At 37.2% G+C, this 21,581-nt stretch overlaps 1 protein-coding gene across 1 annotated transcript in view; it reads right to left on the minus strand.

Moving 5' to 3' along the window:
- CCDC14 (coiled-coil domain containing 14) overlaps positions 1-21,581 on the minus strand; it is a 42,795-nt gene that overhangs the window by 5,876 nt on the left and 15,338 nt on the right. Inside the window, exons 10-12 of the mRNA XM_036120198.2 lie at positions 12,898-12,980; positions 2,201-2,419; positions 1,994-2,126 (exon numbers count right to left, since the gene is read on the minus strand). Of these exons, the coding sequence (XP_035976091.2) occupies positions 1,994-2,126; positions 2,201-2,419; positions 12,898-12,980 (435 nt within the window). The remainder of the gene's footprint in view (positions 1-1,993; positions 2,127-2,200; positions 2,420-12,897; positions 12,981-21,581) is intronic.

Consider the following 21,581-nt stretch of genomic DNA (forward strand, 5'->3'; position numbering starts at 1 on the left):
AAGCCTGTGAAATGAAAAGCAAATTCTCAGGCAACTAGATCCTCTGCTGCATTTTCTCCCAGAGGCAGAGCACCATGCCCCTTATACACTTCCTCAAATGACACTCATCTTTAATTTCTCTCCAAGTCACCAGTGAACATGACTCTCCTTTTACTTCTGCTATATTCTCCTCAGGGCCTATACTGAGGAGATGCTCAGGGACACCTACGCAACTGCTCGTGGAATCTGACCATGCTGACTTGCTGTCCTAGTTTTCTTTTCCAAATGGACTATACACCATATGTACTTTTTAAAAAAAAGTTTATTGAGATGTAATTTATATACTATAAAATTCACCCTTTTAAAGTGTATAACTGAGTTGTTTTTAGTATATTCATAGAGTTATATAATTGTTACCTCCATCCAATTTCAGAACATTTTCATCACCCCAAAAGGAAACTCTGTACCCACTAGAACTCACTCCCCGCTTCTTCCCCTCTTTTCCCAGCCCTTGGCAACCACTAATCTATTTTTTGTTTCCATGAGTTTGCCTATTCTGAACATTTCATATTAAGTGGAATCATAGAATGTGATCTTTTGTGACTGGCTTCTTTTATCATAAATACTTGATAATAACAGAGTTTTCATCCCAAAATTACTCCTCCAAAAAGAGGAGATGTTTTTCTTTGGCAATTTTATAAAGGCTTTCATAAGGAGGGACATTCTCTCACTTTACTTTGAACAAGAGTGGTATAAGCCAACATTTTAGAAACTCTGACTAGAGCCTAATTAATTATAACACTACATAGATACACAAGTGTCTTTTGCTTGTCCCCACTGTTCAATAAAAGTTTGAATGAAATGTGAATGTGAAAAAAGCAATATTTCTATATTAACATAGCTATAATCATTTCAAATATGTTTACAAAACTAAATAAATTATCCTGTATATACATATATATATATATCACTATTTCATCTATTTCCCTAGAAGTTCATAATTCAAAACAGATCTTCTCATTTGAAATATAAAGGAGATTATTTTATATTCAAAATTGTTTTATATTTGGAACTGTGAACTTCCAGGATCATTCAAATGCATGGTCAGATCTGCTGATATTCATCAAAATCACTGACTTCTCTAGGATTTAAATAAGTAGTTGGAAATCCAATTCTTAACAAATGTCTCAAGAGAAAACTGTGGCGCAGTCCGTTAAGCGGCTGCCTTCGGCTCGGGTCATGATCCTGGGGTCTTGGGATCGAGCCCCACATCCGGCTCCCTGCTCAGCGGAGAGCCTGTTTCTCCCTCTCCATCTACCTGCCACTCTGCCTACTTGTGCTCTCTCTCTCTGTCAAATAAATAAAATCTTTAAAAAAAAAAAAAAAAGAGAAAACTGAACTTCGAAAGTACGTATCATATAAAAATTGAGTGGGGTGATTGTATTTATTTGAGAAAAGACATGTTAGGGAAGCAAGGGCTTTTAGGGGTTGCTGCCAATTCCTTCACTTTTGTGATGAAATGATTGAGGCTCAAAGAGGCTAAATGACTTTCCTGAGATCATCTGGCATGAGGGCTTCTGTGCTCAGTGCTTCATGTGAATGATTTCTTAGTGTTCCCATCAACCCTAATCATGCCCCACTTTACAGCTGAGGTTTAGAGAGGGTAAATAACTTGCTTAAAGTCACACAGCTAGTACAATGGTAGAGCTGGGATTCCACTCAGGTCTCTCTGGCTTCAGAGCCAGAGGGCTCTCCACCATTTGCTAAGTTACTCTTCAGCTTACTTATAAAAAGCTGAAGCTCCTTACAAGAGCCCTTTTCCTGGAATCACATGGTTTAAAAAAGCACTGAGCCAGGTTTGGCATTCCTAAACCCAGCTGGAGCAGAAGAAAACATCATTAGAAATTATTGACAAAATAAGAGAAAAGGGGGAAAGAGAGCAGGCCTACAACGATTTTTGAAGTCTATAAATAATCTGACAAGAGGCAAGTTAGTCAAATGAAGTCAACATTACCTGGTTAATTCTCTCAGTCGAGTCACCTCAGCATCACGCTGACGTAATGTTATTCCCAATATTTGATTTTCCTTTTCAGCAGCTTCTAACTTAAACCGGGAGCTTTTCACATTGACCAAGGCTTCCTCCAATTCTGAAACCACAAAAAAGTTTCAGTTACCTCAATCTTTGAAAAAATGTAACCATAACTACAATTCAAATACATACCAATTTTTATTCTTGTTGTCTCAATGTCAAATTGTTGTTTATTTTCAAGTAAAGTTTGATCTTTCTCTTTAAATATACCAGCAAATTTTTTGTTTTCATCTTTCTGATTTTCAATCACTTTTAAAAGTTCTTCATTTTTACTCTGCAGTAATTCCTGGCTCTTCAGTGACTCTTGTAATTGGTTTTGCAGGGACTTGTTCAATGACTGAAGGGAAAACACTGCAAGACAAAACAGATCAAATAATTGTTGCCCGAATTTAAAAAGCACAAACCTGGAAAAGATCTGTTTTTAAAAAAGAAAAGATCTGGAATTTATTGCTTTTGCTCAACAATTATATGCTTGAGTAGTTCTATATAAATACTAAATATATTTTTAAAATTTGATGCAGAAGTCATACCTTTCTTCTCCAATTGATATCTGGGGCATTAAAAAATTTTTTTTTACCTTCATTAATGAAATAATAATACATGCACAAAGTAAAAAAAATTCAAACACGATGAAATACCAATGATACCAAATGATTCTCAATGAAGAATCTTCCTCCCCACCCTACCTCTGCTCTCCTCCTAAAGGCAATCACTATTAACTTTGGTATCTTTCTGGAAAAATACCTGTGCATATAACATATATATTTAAAAAGAGATGACTCATACTGTACGCATAGTTTCTAACCATGCCTTTTTGCCCCCATAAGATCGGTATGTATCGGCACAGAGATTTATCATTCTCTTTAATGGCTATAAAAGTCTACGGCACCATCCACTTAACAAATGCAGTCTTGAGTGAAGACTTACTATGTGTGAGGCATGGTGTTAGAATCTGGACATACAGTGATGATTAGCAGACATGGTCCCTGCTCTCAAAGAGCTGATAACAAACAAGTAATTACAGATAGTGATAAATGCTCTCAAGGGAACATTAAGGTAAATGAGCAGAGACTAAAAAGAGATTAGCTATTTAGAATGGCAACCACCAATCTCCCCATTTCCCATCTTGGCCTCCTTTCCCACCCATCCCCACCCCCACTGTTTATTCATAGGGGAATCAGAGTGACTTTTTCCAGAAGTACTCTGGTGAAGATGAGCATTTTTATGAAGTGTGTGTTCTGTTGGGTGGTCATATTTTTCTTATTGCTTTGTAAGAGCTATTTATATATTAAAAAAATTAAGCCTTTGTCATATCATGTATTATGAAAACATTTTCCCCATTTTGTTGATGTGTTTTAAATGTGTTTATAATTTTGCTGCACAGAAAGTGAAAAAAAATTCTGAGGACAAATTTTATCATCTTTTCCTTTGTGGCATCGGAGTTTTGTCAGGCTTAGGAAAAGATCCCAAGAATACAAAAACAAACAAAGAAACAAACAGTTCTCATCTTTTCCTCTGGTATAGGTTTTTTTCCTTTTTTCTATTATTTTAAATGCCACGATCCATAAGCACAATTTGGCAATATCTGTCAAAATTACAACCGTATATCTCCTTTAACTCAATAATTCTATAGCTATAATCTACAAAATGCTCACACATGTGCACAAAGACATACGTATAAGACTTTTACTGCAGCACTGTTTGCACTAGGAAGATACCTAGATAACGATCATCAGAGAACTTCAAATACATTATGATGGAACCACATAAGCAGAATATCTGTACAGTTCTTAAACAGAAAGAAAAATACCCCCTAGATTTTATTGGGGGGGGAGCTAAGAGGGTGGCGTAGTAGGAGGACCCTAGGCTTGCCTCGTCCCTTGAACACAGTTAGATAACTATCAAATCATTCTGAACAGCCAAGAAATTGATCTGAGGACTGATAGAACAAACTGCACACCTAGAGGGAGAGAAGAGGCCACATGGAGGAAGAGAGGAAGTGCAGGGCTGTGGTTTGGGGGAGAAGAGGGTTGCAGGTACTGCAGAGGGGAGGGAGCCCTGGTCACAGAGAAAGCGAAGGGAGACTGGGGCACACAGGGATACCTAAAAGGAGAACACTTCCCCAAAGCCATTGGCTGGGAAAATGAGAGGGGCTGATTTTCCTGAGTGTTTGCAACCAGCAGGGCTCAAAGACTAGAGTTTTAAAGGTCCCTGGGCTTGGCTGGGATAGAGCTCTGAGGGCACTGCCCTGCTCCTGGAGAGAAGGCAGGCAAGCAACCCCAGGGCAGACAGCATGATGTGAGGATCACTTAAGGGGCCCAGGGGAAGACTGTTCCGACTTCCAGGAGCACATCTGTGAGAGGTGGTATTGCCTCTCCACAGACAAAAGAGCTAGCAGGTGCCATTTCCCTCTCCCAGCCCTCACCAAAGGTGCAGTGACACCTGCTGAGGGCAGCTAACCAGGACACTGGCTGTTTAACCAGCTTGCTCCAAATCCCACGCCCCCGTCCTCTGGCATAACTGCCCTTCTGTCCCAGTGCAGCAAGACCCTCCCCTGGAAGACCAGCGCAAGTCTCTACCACACCAGGTCCACAGAGTCTGGAGTTTTAAAAGTCAGCAGGCTTGGCTGGGATGGAGCCCAAAGTGCACTGTGCTGCTCCAGGCAGGCAAGCAACCCAGAGACGGACAGTGTAAAAACAGCAATCTGAAAAATGCACAGGACACGCAAGGGGAAATTATTCACTCTTCTGAGAGGGCCTCCCTGAGAGCAGCAAGCATTGACTCCCCTCTCTGGGAACAAAGGGGCTGGCTGGCACCATTTCCCTCCCCCACCCTCACCATAAACCAATTTGGTAAGCAGCACAGCACCAACACTGGCTGCCTACCTGCTCACACCAAGTCCCGCCCTGCGATCTACTGGTACTGCTTTTCTTGGACAAGTCTGTTTAAGGACCAGCGCAGCAGGCCCCTTCCCAGAAGACCAGCACAAACCCCTGCACGCACCACGTCTACTGACCATAGAGTTCTGCAAGGCTTCAGTTCTAGTGGAAATAGCATCAAGTCTCATTTAACAAGCAGGCCAGAGATACCTAATTAAAACTCGCCACACTCTGGCCAAGGTTCAAACACTGCCCATGGCAGGTAAGGAGAACCTCTGCAGACGAATGACCTGAGGGACAGAGCAGCCAAACACAGCAGCTGAGTGCACGCAGCACACATCAGAGATGCTCCCTGAAGCACCAGGCCCTGGACTGGACACTGTATGACCTCTTCTTCATGAAGTCATTATTCTCAGGAGCAGGAAACATCACAGGCTTTCCTAACACACAGTAGAAGACAGAGACCTAGACAAAATGCCAAGACGGAGGAATTCATCCCAAAAGAGCAAGAAAAGGTCATGGCCAGAGATCTAATCAAAACAAATAAAAAGAAAAAAAGGAACACATATAAGTAATATGCCTGAATGAAAATTTAAAACAACAATCATAAGGATACTTGCTGGACTTGAGAAAAGCATGTAAGACTTCAGAGAGGCCCTTACCACAGAGATAAAAGAGCGAAAAAACAATCAGGCAGAAATGAAAAATGTAGTATCTGAGATTTGAAACCATCTGGATGTAATGACCACAAGGATGGAAGAAGCAGAGGAACAAATAAGTGATACAGAAGATAGAGTTATGGAAAATAACAAAGCTGAACAAAACAGAGAAAGAAGAATGATGGATCACAAGAGTAGACTTAGGGAACTCAGTGACTCCATTAAATGTAATAACATCTGTATCATAGCAGTCCCAGAAGAGAGAGAAAAGGGGGCAGATGGTTTATTTGAGGAAATAAAAGCTGAAAACTTCCCTAATCTGGGGAAGGAAACAGACATCCAGGAGGCAGAGGGAGTTAAATCAACAAAAGCAGGCCAACACCACGACATATTATAGTTAAATCTGCAAAATATAGTGATGAAAAAAATTCTAAAAGCAGCAAGACAAAACAAGTCCCTAACTTACAAGGGCAGACCCATAAGGCTAGCTACAGATCTCTCCACAGAAACTTAGCAGGCCAAAAGGGAGTGGCATGATATATTTAATGTGCTGAATGGGAAAAGTCTGCAGCCAACGATACTCTGTCCAGCAAGGCTATCATTCAGAATAGAAGGAGAGATAAAGAGTTTCCCAAACAAAAACTAAAGGAGTTCATGAACGCTAAACCAGCCCTGCAAGAAATATTAATGGGGACTCTTTGAGTGGGAAGGAAAGACCAAAAGTGACAAAGACTAGCAAGGAACAGAGAAAATCTCTCGAAACAATGACAAAACAAGTAATAAAATGGCACTAAGCACATATCTATCAATAACTACTCTGAATGTAAATGGACTAAATGCTCTAATCAAAAGACATAGGGCATCAGAATGGATAAAAAAAATAAGAGACTCATTTTAGACCTAAAGACACCTGCAGATCGAAAGTGAGGGGATGGAGGGGCGCCTATGTGGCTCAGAGGGTTGAGCGTCCAACTCTTGGTCTCGACTCAGGTCATGATCTCATGGGTCATGGGGTCAGGCCCTGTGTCCAGCTCTGCACTCAGTGGGGAGTCCGCTTAAAGATTTTCTCCCTCTGCCCCTCCCCCGACCTGTATGTGCTCTCTAAGTAAATAAATAAATCTTAAAAAAAAAGAAAGAAAGAAAGAAAGTGAGGGGATGGAAAAACATCATGCAAATGGATGTCAAAAAAAAGCCAGAGTAGCAATACTTATACTGGACAAACTAGACTTTTTTTTTTTGGTTTTACTTTTTTAAAAGATCTTCTTTATTTGAGAGAGAGAGAGAGAGAGAGAGCGCAAACACACGAGTAGGGGGAGGGGCAGAGGGAGCAGACTCCCTGCTGAGCACAGAGCCCCATATGGGGCTCAATCCCAGGACCCTGAGATCGTGCCCTGAGCTGAAGTCAGACGCTTAACCAACTGAGCCACCAGGTGCCCCCAAACTAGACTTTAAACCAAAGACTATAACAAGAGATGAAGAAGGGTACTGTATCATAATAAAGGGGACTATCCAACAAGAAGGTACAACAATTGTAAATATTTATGCCCCAACTTGGGAGCATCCAAACATAGAAAATAATTAATAACAAACATAAAGGAACTCATTGATAATAATACAGTAATAGTAGGGGACTTTAACACCCTACTTATATCAATGGACAGATCATCTAAGCAGAAAACCAACAAGGAAACAATAGCTTTCAATGATACACTGGACCAGATGGACTTAACAGATATATTCAGAATATTTCATCCCAAAGCAGCAGAATACATTCTTTTCAAGTGCACATGGGACATTCTCCAGAATAGATCACATACAAGGTCACAAATCAGGCCTCAACAAGTAGAAAAAGATTGAGATCATACCATGCATATTTTCTGACCACAACAGCTATGAAATTTAAAGTCAACCACAAGAAAAATTTTGGAAAGACCACAAACACATGGAGGTTAAACAACATTATTACTAAAGAATGAATGGGTCAACTAGGAAATTAAAGAAGAAATAAAAAAATATATGGAAACAAATGAAAATGAAAACACAAGGGTCCAAAACCTTAGGGATGCAGCAAAAGCAGTCCTAAGAGGGAAGTAGATAGCAATACAGGCCTTCCTCAAGAAGCAAGAAAAATCTCAAACAACTCAATCTTACATCTAAAGGAGCTAGGAAAAGAACAACAAACAAAGCCTAAAGCCAGCAGAAGAATGGAAATAAAAACGATTAGAGTAAAAATAAATGATAGAGAAGCTAAAAACCAGTAGACTAGATCAAGGGAATCAGGAGCTGGTTCTTTGGAAAAAAATTAATAAAATTGATAAAACCCTAGCCAGACTCATCAAAAAGTAAAGAGAAGGGACCAAAATAAATAAAATCACAAAAGGGGAGAAATAACAACCAACACCAGAGAAATATAAACAATTATAAGAGAATTCTATGAAAAATTATATGCCAACAAATTAGACAATCTGAAAGAAATGGGTAAATTCCTAGAAACACATAAACTACCAAAATTGAAACAGGAAGAAATAGAAAACCTGAACAGACCAATAACCAGCAAAGAAACTGAAGCAGTAATCAAAAATCTCCCAACAAACAAAAGTCCAGAGCCAGATGGCTTCACAGGGGAATTCTACCAAACATTTAAAGAAGAGTTAATACCTATTTTTCTTAAACTATTCCAAAAAATAGAAATGGAAGGAAAACTTCCAAACTCATCCTATGGGGCCAGCATTACTCTGATTCCAAAACCACTAAAAAAGAGAACTTCAGGTCAATATCCCTGATGAACATGAATGTAAAAATTCTCAACAAAATACTAGCAAATTGTCTCCAACAGTACATTAAAAGAATTATTCACCACAATCAAGTGGGATTTATTCCTGGGCTGCAAGGGTGGTCAATATTCAGAAATCAAATCAACATGATACACCACATTAACAAAAGAAAGGCTAAGAACCATATGATCCTGTCAATAGATGCAGAAAAAGCATTTGACAAACTAAAACATCCTTTCATGATAAAAACCTTCAATAAAGTAGGTTTAGATGGAACATACCTCCATATAATAAAGGCCACATATGAAAAACCCACAGCTAATATAATCCTCAGTAGGGAAAAACTGAGACCTTTTCCTCTACGGTCAGGAACAAGGCAGGGACGTCTACTCTCACCACTGTTATTTACCATTGCATTGTCAGTCCTAACCTCAGGAATCAGACAACACAAAGAAATAAAATTCATCCAAATCGGCAAGGAAAAAGTCAAGCTCACTGTTTGCAGATGACATGATACTGTATATAGAAAACCCAAGACTTCACCAAAAAATTGCTAGAACTGATACACAAATTCAGTAAAGTCACAGGATACAAAATCAACATACAGAAATCTGTTCCATTTCTATACACCAACAATGAAGCAGCAGAAAGAGAAATCAAGGAATCAATCCCATTTACAATTGCAACAAAAACCATAAGATATCTAAGAACAAACCTAACCAAAGAGGTGAAAGATTTGTATTCTGAAAACTATACAATACTAATGAAAAAAATTCAAGATGACACAAAGAAAGAGAAAAACATTCTACGCTCATGGACTGGAAAAAGAAATATATATATATTTTTTTTAAAGATTTATTTATTTATTTATTTATTTATTTATTTGAGAGAGAGAGAGAGAGCACGAGAGGGGGCAGGGGTAGAGGGAGAAGCAGACTCCCCGCTGAGCAGGGAGCCCGATGTGGGGCTCGATCCTGGGACTCCAGGAACATGACCTGAGCCAAAGGCAGTCGCTTATCCAACTGAGCCACCCAGGCGCCCCTGGAAGAAGAAATATTGTTAAAATGTCTATACTCCAGGGTGCCTGGGTGGCTCAGTTGGTTGAGCATCTGACTTTGGCTCAGGTCGTGATCTCAGGGTCCTGGGATCGAGTCCCATGTCAGGCTCCATACTCTGTGGGGAGTCTGCTTATCTCTCTCCCTCTCCCTCTGCCCCTCGCCCTGCTCATGCTCTCTCTGTCTCTGTCTCTGTCTCTCAAATAAATAAATAAAATCTTCAAAAAAAAAAAAATGTCTATACTTCCCAAAGCAATCTACATATTTAATGCAATCCCTATCAAAATACCACCAGCATTTTTCAGAGCTTGAAAAAATCCCGAATTTTGTATGGAACCACAAAAGATCCTGAATAGCCAAAGCAATCTTGAAAAAGAAAAGCAACACTGGAAGCATCACAATTCCAGACTTCAAGTTATACTACAAAGTTGTAGTAATCAAGACAGTACGGTACTGGCACAAAAACAGACACATAGATCAATGGAACAGAACAGAACGCAGAAATGAACCTACAACTATATGGTCAACTAGTCTTCAACAAAGCAAGAAAGAATATGCAATGGAGAAAAGACAGTCTCTTCAACAAACGTGTTGGGAAAACTGGACAGCCACATGCAGAAGAATGAAACTGGACCGCCGTCTTACACCATACACAAAAATAAGCTCAAAATGCATGAAAGACCTAAATGTGAGACAGAAAACCATCAAAATCCTAGAGGAGAACACAGGCAGCAACCTCTTTGACATTGGCTGTAACAACTTTTTACTGGATAGGTCTTCTAAGGCAAGGGAAACAAAAGCAAAATAAACTATTGGGACCTCATCAAGATAAAAAGCTTCTGCACAGCAAAGGAAATCAACAAAACTAAAAGGCAACCTTCAGAATGGGAGACGATATTTGCAAATGACATATCTGATAAAGGGTTAGTATCCAAAACACATAAAAAACTTACCAAACTGAACACTCCAAAAACAAATAATCCAGTTTAAAAATGGGGAGAAGACATGAATAGACATTTTTCCAATGAAGATATACAGATGCTAACAACACATGAAAAGATGCTCATCAGTCAACATCAGGGAAATCCAAATCAAAACTACAAGATATTTCCTCATACCAGTCAGAATGGCTAAAATTAACAACACAGGAAACAACAGGTGCTAGTGAGGATGTGAAGAAGGGGGAACCCTCTCACACTGTTGGTGGGAATGCAAACTGGTGCAGCCATTCTGGAGAACAGTATGGAGGTTCCTCAAAAAGTTAAAAATAGGGGCACCTGGGTGGCTCAGTCATTAAGCGTCCGCCCTCGGCTCAGGTCATGATCCCAGAGTCCTGGGATCAAGCCCCACATCAGGCTCCCCGCTCAGCAGGAAGCCTGCTTCTCCCTCTCCCACTCCTCCTGCTTGTGCTCCTGCTCTTGCTATCTCTCTCTCTTTCAAATAAATAAATAAAATCTAAAAAAAAAAAAAAAGTTAAAAATAGAACTACCCTATTACCCAGCAATTGCACTACTGGGTATTTACCCAAAGGATACAAAAATACAGACTCGAAGGGATACATGCACCCCGATATTTATAGCAGCATTATCAATAGCCAAATTATGGAAAGAGTCAAATGTCCATCGACTGATGAATGGATAAAGAAAATGTGGTGTGTATATATATATATATATATATATATATATATATATATATATATACAATGTATATATATACATCAAAAAGAATGAAATCTTGCCATTTGCAACAACATGGATGGAGCAAGAGAGTATTATGCAAAGCAAAATAAGTCAGTCAGAGAAAGACAAATACCATATGATTTCACCCATATGTGGAATTTAAGAAACAAAACAGATGAACATGGGGAGGAAAAGAGAGGCAAACCATAAAACAGACTCTTGGGGCGCCTGGGTGGCAGCTGGTTAAGCGTCAGCCTTTGGCTCAGGTCATGGTCCCTGGGGTCCATGGTCCCCACATCAGGCTCCCTGCTCAGCAGGGAGTTTGCTTCTCCCTCTGCCTCTCCCCCTGGCTTGTGCTCTCTCTCACTCACTTTCTTTCTCTCAAATAAATAAAATTTTAAAACAAACAAATAAATAAATAAAACAGACTCTTAACTATAGAGAACAAACTGAGCATTGCTGGAGGGGAGGTGGACAGGGGGATGGGTTAAATGGGTGATAAGAATAAAGGAGGACACTTGTGATGAGCACTGGGTGTGGTATGTAATTGATGAATCACTAAATTCTATACCTGAAACTACTATTACACTGTATGTTAATTAACTAGAATTTAAATAAAAACTTGAAAAAGAAAGGAAAAAAAAGATTGTCTACTACATATTAAGTGAATAAATGCAAGCTTCAGAAGAGCATATGCAGTGTAATCTCATTGAAAAAAAACACATATAGTTCTTTTAGTGCTGGGCACATGGTAGGAACTCAGTATATGTGAAACAGATCAATTCTATATGAACAGTAGACATGTGAAAGGAAATACAGCCTTTTAAAAAAAATAGGGGTATATTGTTGGGATATAATAGCACAGATCTTTTTTTTTAGTTTTTTATTTAAATTCAGTTTAGTTAACATATAGTGTAGTATTAGTTTCAGGGGTAGAATTTAGTGATTCTTCCGTTGCATATAACACCCCATGCTCATTACATCAAGTGCCCTCCTTAATGCCCATCACCCAGTTACCCCATCCCCGCCCCAACCTCCACTCCAGCAACCCTCAGTTTGTTTCCTAGAGTTAAGAATCTCTTATGGTTTGCCTCCCTCTCTGTTTTTTTGTTTTGTTTTAAAGATTTTATTTATTTGACAGAGAGAGAGAGCACAAGAAGGGGAGCGGCAGGCAGAGGGAGAGGGAGAAGCAGGCTCCCTGCTGAGCAAGGAGCCTGATTGGGCACTCGATCCCAGGACCCTGGGATCATGACCTGAGCCGAAGGCAGATACTTAACCAACTGAGCTACCCAGGCACCCTCCCTCTCTATTTTTATCTTAATTTTTCCTTCCGTTCCCCTATGTTCATCTGTTTTGTTTCTTAAATTCCACATATGAGTGAAATCATATGGTATTTGTCTTTCTCTGACTTATTTCACTTAGCACAATACCCTCTAGGTCCATCCATGTCATTGCAAATGGCAAGATTTATTCTTTTTGATGACTGAGTAATATTCCATTATCTATCTATCTATCTATCTATCTCACATCTTCTTTATCCATTCATCAGTCGATGGACATCTGGGCTCTTTCCATATTTTGGCTATTGTGGACATTGCTAATAGCACAGATCTTTTATTTTTGTTTCTGTGCTATTTTAATTTTTAATAAGAAGTATTATTCCTATTTTTTCCAATATAAATTAAAAGTCTTCTTAAGACAAAGTAATTAGGAAAGTTCAATTCTTTATCAGTATTTCCAGAACAAAGAATTTACTATCAGTTCTTAAAGTTCTTTTACCTACATTCAAGGTTGCATTCCAGAGCACCAGATGCATTTTGAGATTTTTCTTGTTCTCTAAGTTGCCGGTTCAAAATTCTCAGTTGCCTAAAGGAAATAATAAAGAAACATGATTCCAAGAATCCCAAACTCATTTAACTGTGTACATCTAACAGCCTATTAAAAAAGACAACACCTTCTCTCTGGTAACCATCAGTTTGTTCTCTATAATTAATAGTCTTTTTCTTGGCTTGTCTTTCTTTTTTCCCTTTGCTCATCTGTTTTGTTTCTTAAATTCCACATATGAATGAGATCATATGGTATTTGACCTATTTCGCTCAGGTGAGTAGGGGGATGGGGAAAAGGGGGGATGGGCATTAAAGAGTACATGTATCATGAAGAAAAAGATTAAAAAATTAAAAATGAAAAAGACAAGATAAAAGATGGTACCAACTAGGATTGCAGAAGTCCATCTCATCCCCCAAACAAAAGATAAAAACCAAATAAATAAAACAACAAAGCCACATTGCTGCTATTATTCATAGGGCCTGAGATAATTTTTAAAAGATTGCCTGGAACAGCATAAACTCTCCCTTCACAAGAAAAAAGATGACCTCTCTTATTTTCCCTTTCCTTTTTTGTTCTCTCAATGATTTCCTTGTCTTTTTTTTTTTCAATTTCTTTCACTTCCTATCTCTTCTTGCTATTTTCTTCTTCTGTCTTCCTTCTCTGTATTTTCATTACTGTACAAACAACCTACTTTTTTAAAAGATCTGTCATAACTATGAACTAGAATACTTACAGGGACTGACTGCTATCAGACATGCATCTGCTTGGTTTGTCACATATTGAAAAAATGGGAAATGCAAACCTATGCTTCTAATAATTTCTTTATTAGATGGAAAAGTTAATGGCCCTATTTTAAAAAAGTGAATGCTAATGAGCAGCAACTTTGCCCTACAATGAACTTCACAATTTGTGGCCACTTCACAAACTGCAACATACAAAAGGAACCACAAAAATGTTTACTTCTAAGAAGTTAACGCTGAAAAAAAGTTGTCTCTATTATCTTTCCTGAATTAATTACCTGAAAATATTCTGTATTATTTATTTTTGTTACTGAATCTAAAATGATAGTGCCTTACCCCATATCATTTACATGTATTAATTCCAGATGGATTAAGGAGGTAAACATAAAATGGACAAACAAGACCAACCATAAAAGTTTTAGGTGGAAATCTTCGTAATCTTGAAGTGGGGAAGGCATTCCTAAGCAAGACTCAAAATCCACCAACCATCAAGGAAAAGAATGAAAGATTTAATGATATCAAAATTTAAAACTTGTTCTAGAATTAGCAGTCTGGAAGCAAATACATGCCACATATATGAGACAAAAAAATCATAATACTTAAAGAGCTCCTGCAAATCAGTAAGAAAGACAAAAAAATGGGCAATTCACATAAGAAATAGAAATGACCTAGGGGCGCCTGGGTGGCTCAGTCAGTTGAGCGTCTGCCTTTGGCTTAGGTCATGATCCCGGAGTCCTGGGATCAAGCCCCATGTCTGGCTCCCCCCTCCCCGCTCCGTAGAGAGCCTGCTTCTCTCTCTCCCTCTGCCCCTCCCCCTGCTCACTGCTCTCTCTCGCTCTCTCTCTCAAATAAATAAAATCTTAAAAAAAAAAATGGCCGATAAGCATACAAAAAATGCTCAGCGTTACTGATACGAAGAAATACAAAGTTAAAACAGAAGATATTTTATGGCCACAAGATTGACAAAAATAAAAGGAAATAATTTTTGGTGAGGCAAATGAATTATTTCAATTGGTGGGAGTCTACTGATATAACCATTTGAATGGCAATTTGACAGTACCCAACAAAATGTAAAATGTTCATTATCTCTGACAAAATAATTCTAAGTTATCTAGCCTCAGAAATATAATTGAGCCTCGAACAACACGGGTTTGAACTGTGAGGGTCCACTTATACAGAGATATTTTATAAATATAGTACAATACTATAAATGTATTTTTCTCTTACTTATGATTTTCTTAATGTTGTCTTTTCTCTAGCTTACTTTATTGCAAGAATACGGTACATAATACATATAACCTACAAAATATATGTTAATCAAAACATTCAATGTTATTGATAAGGATTCCAGTCAACAGTAGGTTATCAGTAGTTAAGTTGTGGGGGAGTCAAAAGTTATATACAGATTTTTGACTTCGTAGGGTGTAAGGGCCCCTAACTCTTGCATTGCTCAAGAGTCAACTATAGTTGTACATGTGCAAAAGCATCTACAACCTTTAGATATATTCAAAGATGTTCACAATAGCAATATTTAGTAGTAAGAAGTTAGAAACAACTTAAAATGGTACATAAATTATGGTATATCCATAATAAGAAATACATAAGTACTTTTTAAAAAAGAGACATCTACATGTACTGACAAGGAAATATCTTCAAGACTCATTGTGAAGTGAAAAAGAGCAAGCTACAGAAGAACAACAGTGTAATACAATCTCATGTTTGTTTCAAAACAATTCTGCTTTTCTGAAAAGTTTCCCCTTTATAACAAAGAGTGCAGATCTAGGAAAGGCAGCATAGACTGGTAATCTATAACTCTACCTAGAATGCTTCTTTTGGTATTTTCTAGGAAAACTGAGGTCCTCTTACACACCAAGTGTGTGACAGAAGCTTTGCTTGACAATTTTCTTGTACGCATGTCCCTAGTCAGATTCTTCTCTTCTCTTCCCCTATATGGCCAGCCTAAACTTTCATCCCTCACTGTAAGCCTCTCATTCCTACCCTCTCCTCTTCTCAGTAGGATACTTTCCTATTTTCACTAAAAATAACATGGCTTGGGGACAAACTGTTACCCTTCTGCCCCAGGGTGTACAAATTTATCCATATATATATATATATATATATATATATATATATATATATATATATACACACACACACACTAATCCTCACTTCTTTCTTCTAGTCTTAGAGAAAGGGAGCCTCATCAGCTTCCTGGATCCCAGCTTCTCCTCTACCCTAAAGGACTCTGCTCCAATTCCACCTCTTTTATCTTCTCCACCTGCAGCTTCTCCTTCTTTAGATGTTCATGTGCATAAGCCAAGAAGCATATTAAAAGCACTTCCATATTTAGGAAAATATTCCCTCCAACCCAACTGCACCATTAGCTACTCTCCTTCCTTCTCATTCCCAGCTTTCAGGGCCAGGCTTTTAAAACATGATTGTCCTATTAAAAATGATACATGATAAAAAAATAACAAAAGATAATCTTTTAAAAATGGATAGTTACACACGGTTTTAACAAATATTATGTATTATATTTTCACGTACTTGATTTAAACAAAGGAAAAGAACTGATGACATTTAGGCAAATATTTTTTTTCAGTTTACTCACTTTTTAAAAATATGGCTCTACTGAAATGAAACATATATAATAAACTGCACATATATATAATCAAAGTATATAATTTGGTAAGTTTTAATATATGATGTGATGAAACCATCACCACAATTAAGACATTCATCACGTCTCCAAATTTCCACATGCTCCATTTTCATAGCATCCCCTTCCCAGACAACCACTGATTTATAGATTAGTTTGCATTTTCTGGAATTTTATACTATATATTTATACATATACAATTATCTTGTAAATGGAATCATACAATATATTCTTTAGCCTGCCTGCCTTCATTCAGCATAATGATTTTGAGATTCATCCATCCATCGCATCAATAGTTCTTCCTTCCCACTGTTGAGCGGTATTCCATTGTACGGATATACCATTTGTTTATCCATTCACCTGTTAACAGACATTGGGGCTGTTTCCTATGAACATTCACAAGTAAGTTTTTGCGTGGTCATATGCTTTTACTTCTCTGAGTACATACCTAGGAGTGAAATGACTGGGTCATATGGTTTATGTTTAATTTCTAAGAAACTACCAAAGCGGTTGTACCATTTTATATTCCCACCAGTAAATTATGCAAGTACCAGTTCCTCCACATCCTCACTAACATCTGGTATAGTCTTTTGAATTTTAGTCATTCTAGTGGGTATGTAGTGTTATATCATCATGGTTTTAGTCTATGTTTTCCTAATGATTAACAATGATGAGATTTTCATATGCTTATTTAATAGCCATCTATCTTCTTTGATGTGTTGTCTATTAAAATATTTTGCCTGTTTTTTGAGTTGTAACAGTTCCTTATACATTCTATATGTACAAGTCCATCAAATATATTTATTGCAAATATTTTCTCTGTTGTTTGCCTCTTTTAGTAATAGTGTCTTTTGAGGAGCAAATTTTAAATTTTGATGAAGTCCAACTTACAAATTTTTTCTACTTAGATTTTTTGTTATATTTAAGAAATCTTTCCCAACCCAGGATCCCTAAGATTTTTTTCTTATGTTTTCTATAAGTTCTATTTAACTTATTAAGTTTAATAAATATTTAAGTTATATATTAACTTATTTAACCTATATATTAAGATTTGTGATTCATTTCAAGTTAATTTTTATATATGGTGTGAGGTAAAGGCTGAAGTGGTCCTGTCCCTCTCTCCCTCCCTTCCTTCTTTCCTTTTTCTTTTTTCCTTTTTTTGTATATGGCTCTCCAATTGTTCCAGCACTATTTATTGAAAAGACTATTCTTTCCCAATTGAATTTCCTTAGCATCTTAGTCAAAAATTGGGTTACCTTTATTTATTATTATTATTTTTTAAAGATTTTATTTGAGGGCAAGGGAGAGGGAGAAGCAGGCTCCCTGCTGAGCCGGGAGCCAGACCCAGGACCCCTGAGATTATGACCCAAGCTGAAGGCAGATGCTTAACCGATTGAGCCACCCAGGTGCCCCTAAAAAATCAGTTACCTTTATATGTGAGTTTATTTCTGGACTCTATTCTGTTTCAATTATATATCTGTCTATCTTTACACCAATGCCACACTGTCTTGATTACTGTAACTTTATGTCTTGAAATAGGATAGTACCAATTTTGTTCTCCTTTCCCAAAGTTGTTTTGGTTTGGTTATTTTAGATTCTTTGAATTTCCATACAAATTTTAGAATAATCTTTCTAAAAAAAAGATGCTGGGTTTTCCCCAGAGTTACATAGCATCTATAGATCAATTTGGGGAGAACTAATATCTTAACAACAATAAGTCTTATAATCTATGCATCCAGTTTATCTCTCACTTATACAGGTCTTCTTTAATTTCTCTCAGCAATGTTTTATAGTTTTCAGTATATAGGTCTTACACATTTTTAATCAAGTTTATCCCTAAATTGATCATATTTTTTGATGCTATTAATAGTATTGTTTTTAAATTTCACTTCAAATTGTTCATTGCCAATGTATAGAAATATAATTGCCTTTTGTAAATTGATCTCATATCCTGCAACCCTGCTAAGCTCATTTATTAATTCTAGTTGCTTTTTTGTAGATTCTGTAGGATTTTCTACAAAGACTATCATGTCATTTGTGAGTAAGACAGCCTGTACTTTAAAAGGCTTTTATTCCCTTTCCTTGCTTTATTGCACTGGTAGAACCTCTAGCACAATACTAAATAGAAATAATAATCACTACTTGCTGGATATCATTCAGACATTTTTTAAGCCTATACAGAGAGAAAAAATTAGCCAAACAGATAATATTACAAATACTATTACAAATATTACAAATACTATTTTATAATATTATAATTTTTATAAATACTATTTTTATAACATTACAAATACCATTTTAAAATATTATGTATTGAATTTAGGATTAGATGATTTTATCTGAAGGAAAAGTAACAACTGAAATCAGAACTAATGAACTTTAGGCAAATATTTCTCTACTTCATAAAATAGTATTCCTAAATAACCTTAAATAAAGGAAATAGGATATAAAAACACTGGTTTTGGAATTTTTATTGTCAAGATAACAAATTCTATTCTGTACCTTAATTTCCACAGTTGTCTTAGTTCTATGTATAGATTCGATGTTTATCTCTAATCCACCCCTTTATTTGAATTGAACTCTCGGTTAGTTAGAATTTGCCATTCAACAATTATTTTTTGTTGTTTTTAAAGGAATCCAAGGGTGCTGTATTTTCTAAGTTCTTGCACACTTGAGAGTATGCCTTTACACTAAAAGGATTGCTGGGCCACATATGAGATTCTTGGGACATACTTTCTTTCCCTTAGATCTTTGTAAATAATGTTCTATGATCTTTGGGTAATGAATATTCCTGTGAAAAGGCTGAGGTCAGCCTGATATTTTTCTCTTTACACATTATTTGCTTTTATTTTGAATGTCTAGAAAAGTTAATTTTATTTTGTCCTTAAGGTGTGGTGACTTTATTAGCTTATGTCTTGGTGTGGATCATTTTAATTTTCCTGGGATCCTGAATGCCCTACTGATCTGTTGACACAGATTTTTAGTAAATTTCCCTTTATTTACGTTATCTTTTAACATTGTCTTTAATCCACTTGTTCTGCTCTCTTTATCAGGAACAGTCATTATGCCAAATTCTGCATTCTTTGTTTGTCTTCCATATGTATCTTCTTTGCAATAATTTTTAATTATTCTCTATTTTGTTTTGTTTTATTTCTTCCACCTTATCCACCATGCCTTCAGTCATTTAACAAACATTTATCAGAGTGAGTGTTAGGCACAATTCTCAGCACTGGAAATAACAGCAACAAACAAAAGAGACAAAAATTCAGCTTTCTCAAATTCACATAGACAGAAAAGAGGACAGACGTTATCAGAAGCTAAGGGGAAGGAAGAGAGGGAATTACTGTTTAATGGGTACAGAGTTTATGCTGGGGATGAAAAAGTTTTGGGGAATAGACAGTGGTTATGGGAACACAGCATTGTAAAAGTATTTAATGCCCCTCAAATGTATACTTACAAAATGGTTAAAAAGATAAATATTATGTCATATTTATTTTATCACAAAATAAATAAATTTTTTTAAAAAAGGGTTTGGGAAGAGGAATAAGCTAAAGTTGGTAGGAGACACTGAACTATGAATTTAGTAGCAAATGAAACAGAAAGATTTGGGGGGATAAAGCAAAACCCCCCAAACAACAAAATCAGCATTTATATTGCTTAGGTTCTAATGGAATATAGTAAGTATCCTAATGGAATATAAAAAAGCTGACCTCATGTTTGTTTTCATTTTTGTAAGATGTTTTGCTTTTACTTTCCTGAGCTCATCTAATTCACTTTTCTTCTCCTTTGCTGTCTTTTCTCCTTTAAACAGCATTCTCTCTTTTCCTGCCTCTAAGAAGGATTCTATTATCTTTAATCTCCTTGGAACTATGGAATATTTTTTCAAGTTTTCTTGGGTTTTCTTTGAGCAAGTCATCTGGTGATGTTTATTCTTGACCCCCTTTTATCTCTTTTGTCAGTTTGTTTATTCTGAATGCTATGCAAAGATCTCTCCTATATATTCTTTCTTCCCATGGCTTTTGTGACATCTCTCTCTCCTGGTTTTCCTCCCACTTCCCTACGTGCTCCTTCTTGGGTTTCTCTCACAGCTTCCTGCCCCCGTGTTCTTCCCTTAAAAAGCTGCTATTCCCCAGCACTTCACCCTTGGCTGGGTTCACACTCTATACCTTCCTGGTGAATCTACCACGTACACGCTGATAGCAAATCACTTGTTTTTAATCACCATTGTCTCCAGTGCCTACAACAGTGCCAAATCTATAGTAATAGCTCAATAAAAATGTGTTCAGTGAATAACTCCCCAGTCTGCATTTCTATCCTGGATCTTGTTCTGTGCTCCACTTACACCATATATATCTCCAGATGGTCTAAATGACAAATTTGGCAGGTCTAAATCTTAACTCACTGGCTCTCCTATATCTTCTATCTCAAAAATAACATGCAATAAACAAATAAACAATATATCCTTCCTTTAGTAGCTTCCATCTGGGAGAATTATGTTACCATCTGTCAAATGATCAAGCCAAAAGACTGAATGCCACCCTGGCTCCTCCCTCTCATTCCTATTTCATTTTTTTGTTCTGTGTGAGGACATAATGGTCTCATATTTGAGTCTATAGTCAGGAAGTGGTCATGAATTCTAACTTGCCCTGTACATATTAAGGAACTCTCTAGCTCAATGGTTCTTAACTGGAAGTAGTCCCCTCTCAATGCTCATGCAGGAAATTTGGGAATGTGCCGGGGCTTTTGGTTGGTCACAATGAATGGGGCACTAGAGACATTTCATGAGTAGGGACCAGGAAGGCTAAATGTTAAGAATGTTATCAGAAGTCCCAAATAAAACCTGTGCAGCCCCAAATGCCAAAAACGCCCAAATGCCACAAAAACATTGCACCTGGCTATTTTTTTTAAGCCACAAGATGGCAATAAACTCCAAGAAAGTCCTGAAAGATCACTTTTCTGGCTAAATAGAAACACATAGTTTCTGAATGTCCAAACAGGAAAAAAAATTTTTTTGATTGAAAACGCTGAAAAAGGGGCACCTGGGTGGCTCAGTCATTTCGGCTCAGGTCACGATCCCAGGGTCCTGGAATCGAGCCCTGCATCAGCTCCCTGCTTGGCGGGAAGCCTGCTTCTCCCTCTCCCACTGCCCCTGCTTGTGTTCCCTCTCTCTCTGTCTCTCTCTCTGTCAAAAAATAAATAAAATCTTAAAAAAAAAAAAAAACCACGCTGAAAAACACTATT

Source organism: Halichoerus grypus, chromosome 1 (assembly GCF_964656455.1).
Source record: "Halichoerus grypus chromosome 1, mHalGry1.hap1.1, whole genome shotgun sequence".
Taxonomy (NCBI): domain Eukaryota; kingdom Metazoa; phylum Chordata; class Mammalia; order Carnivora; family Phocidae; genus Halichoerus; species Halichoerus grypus.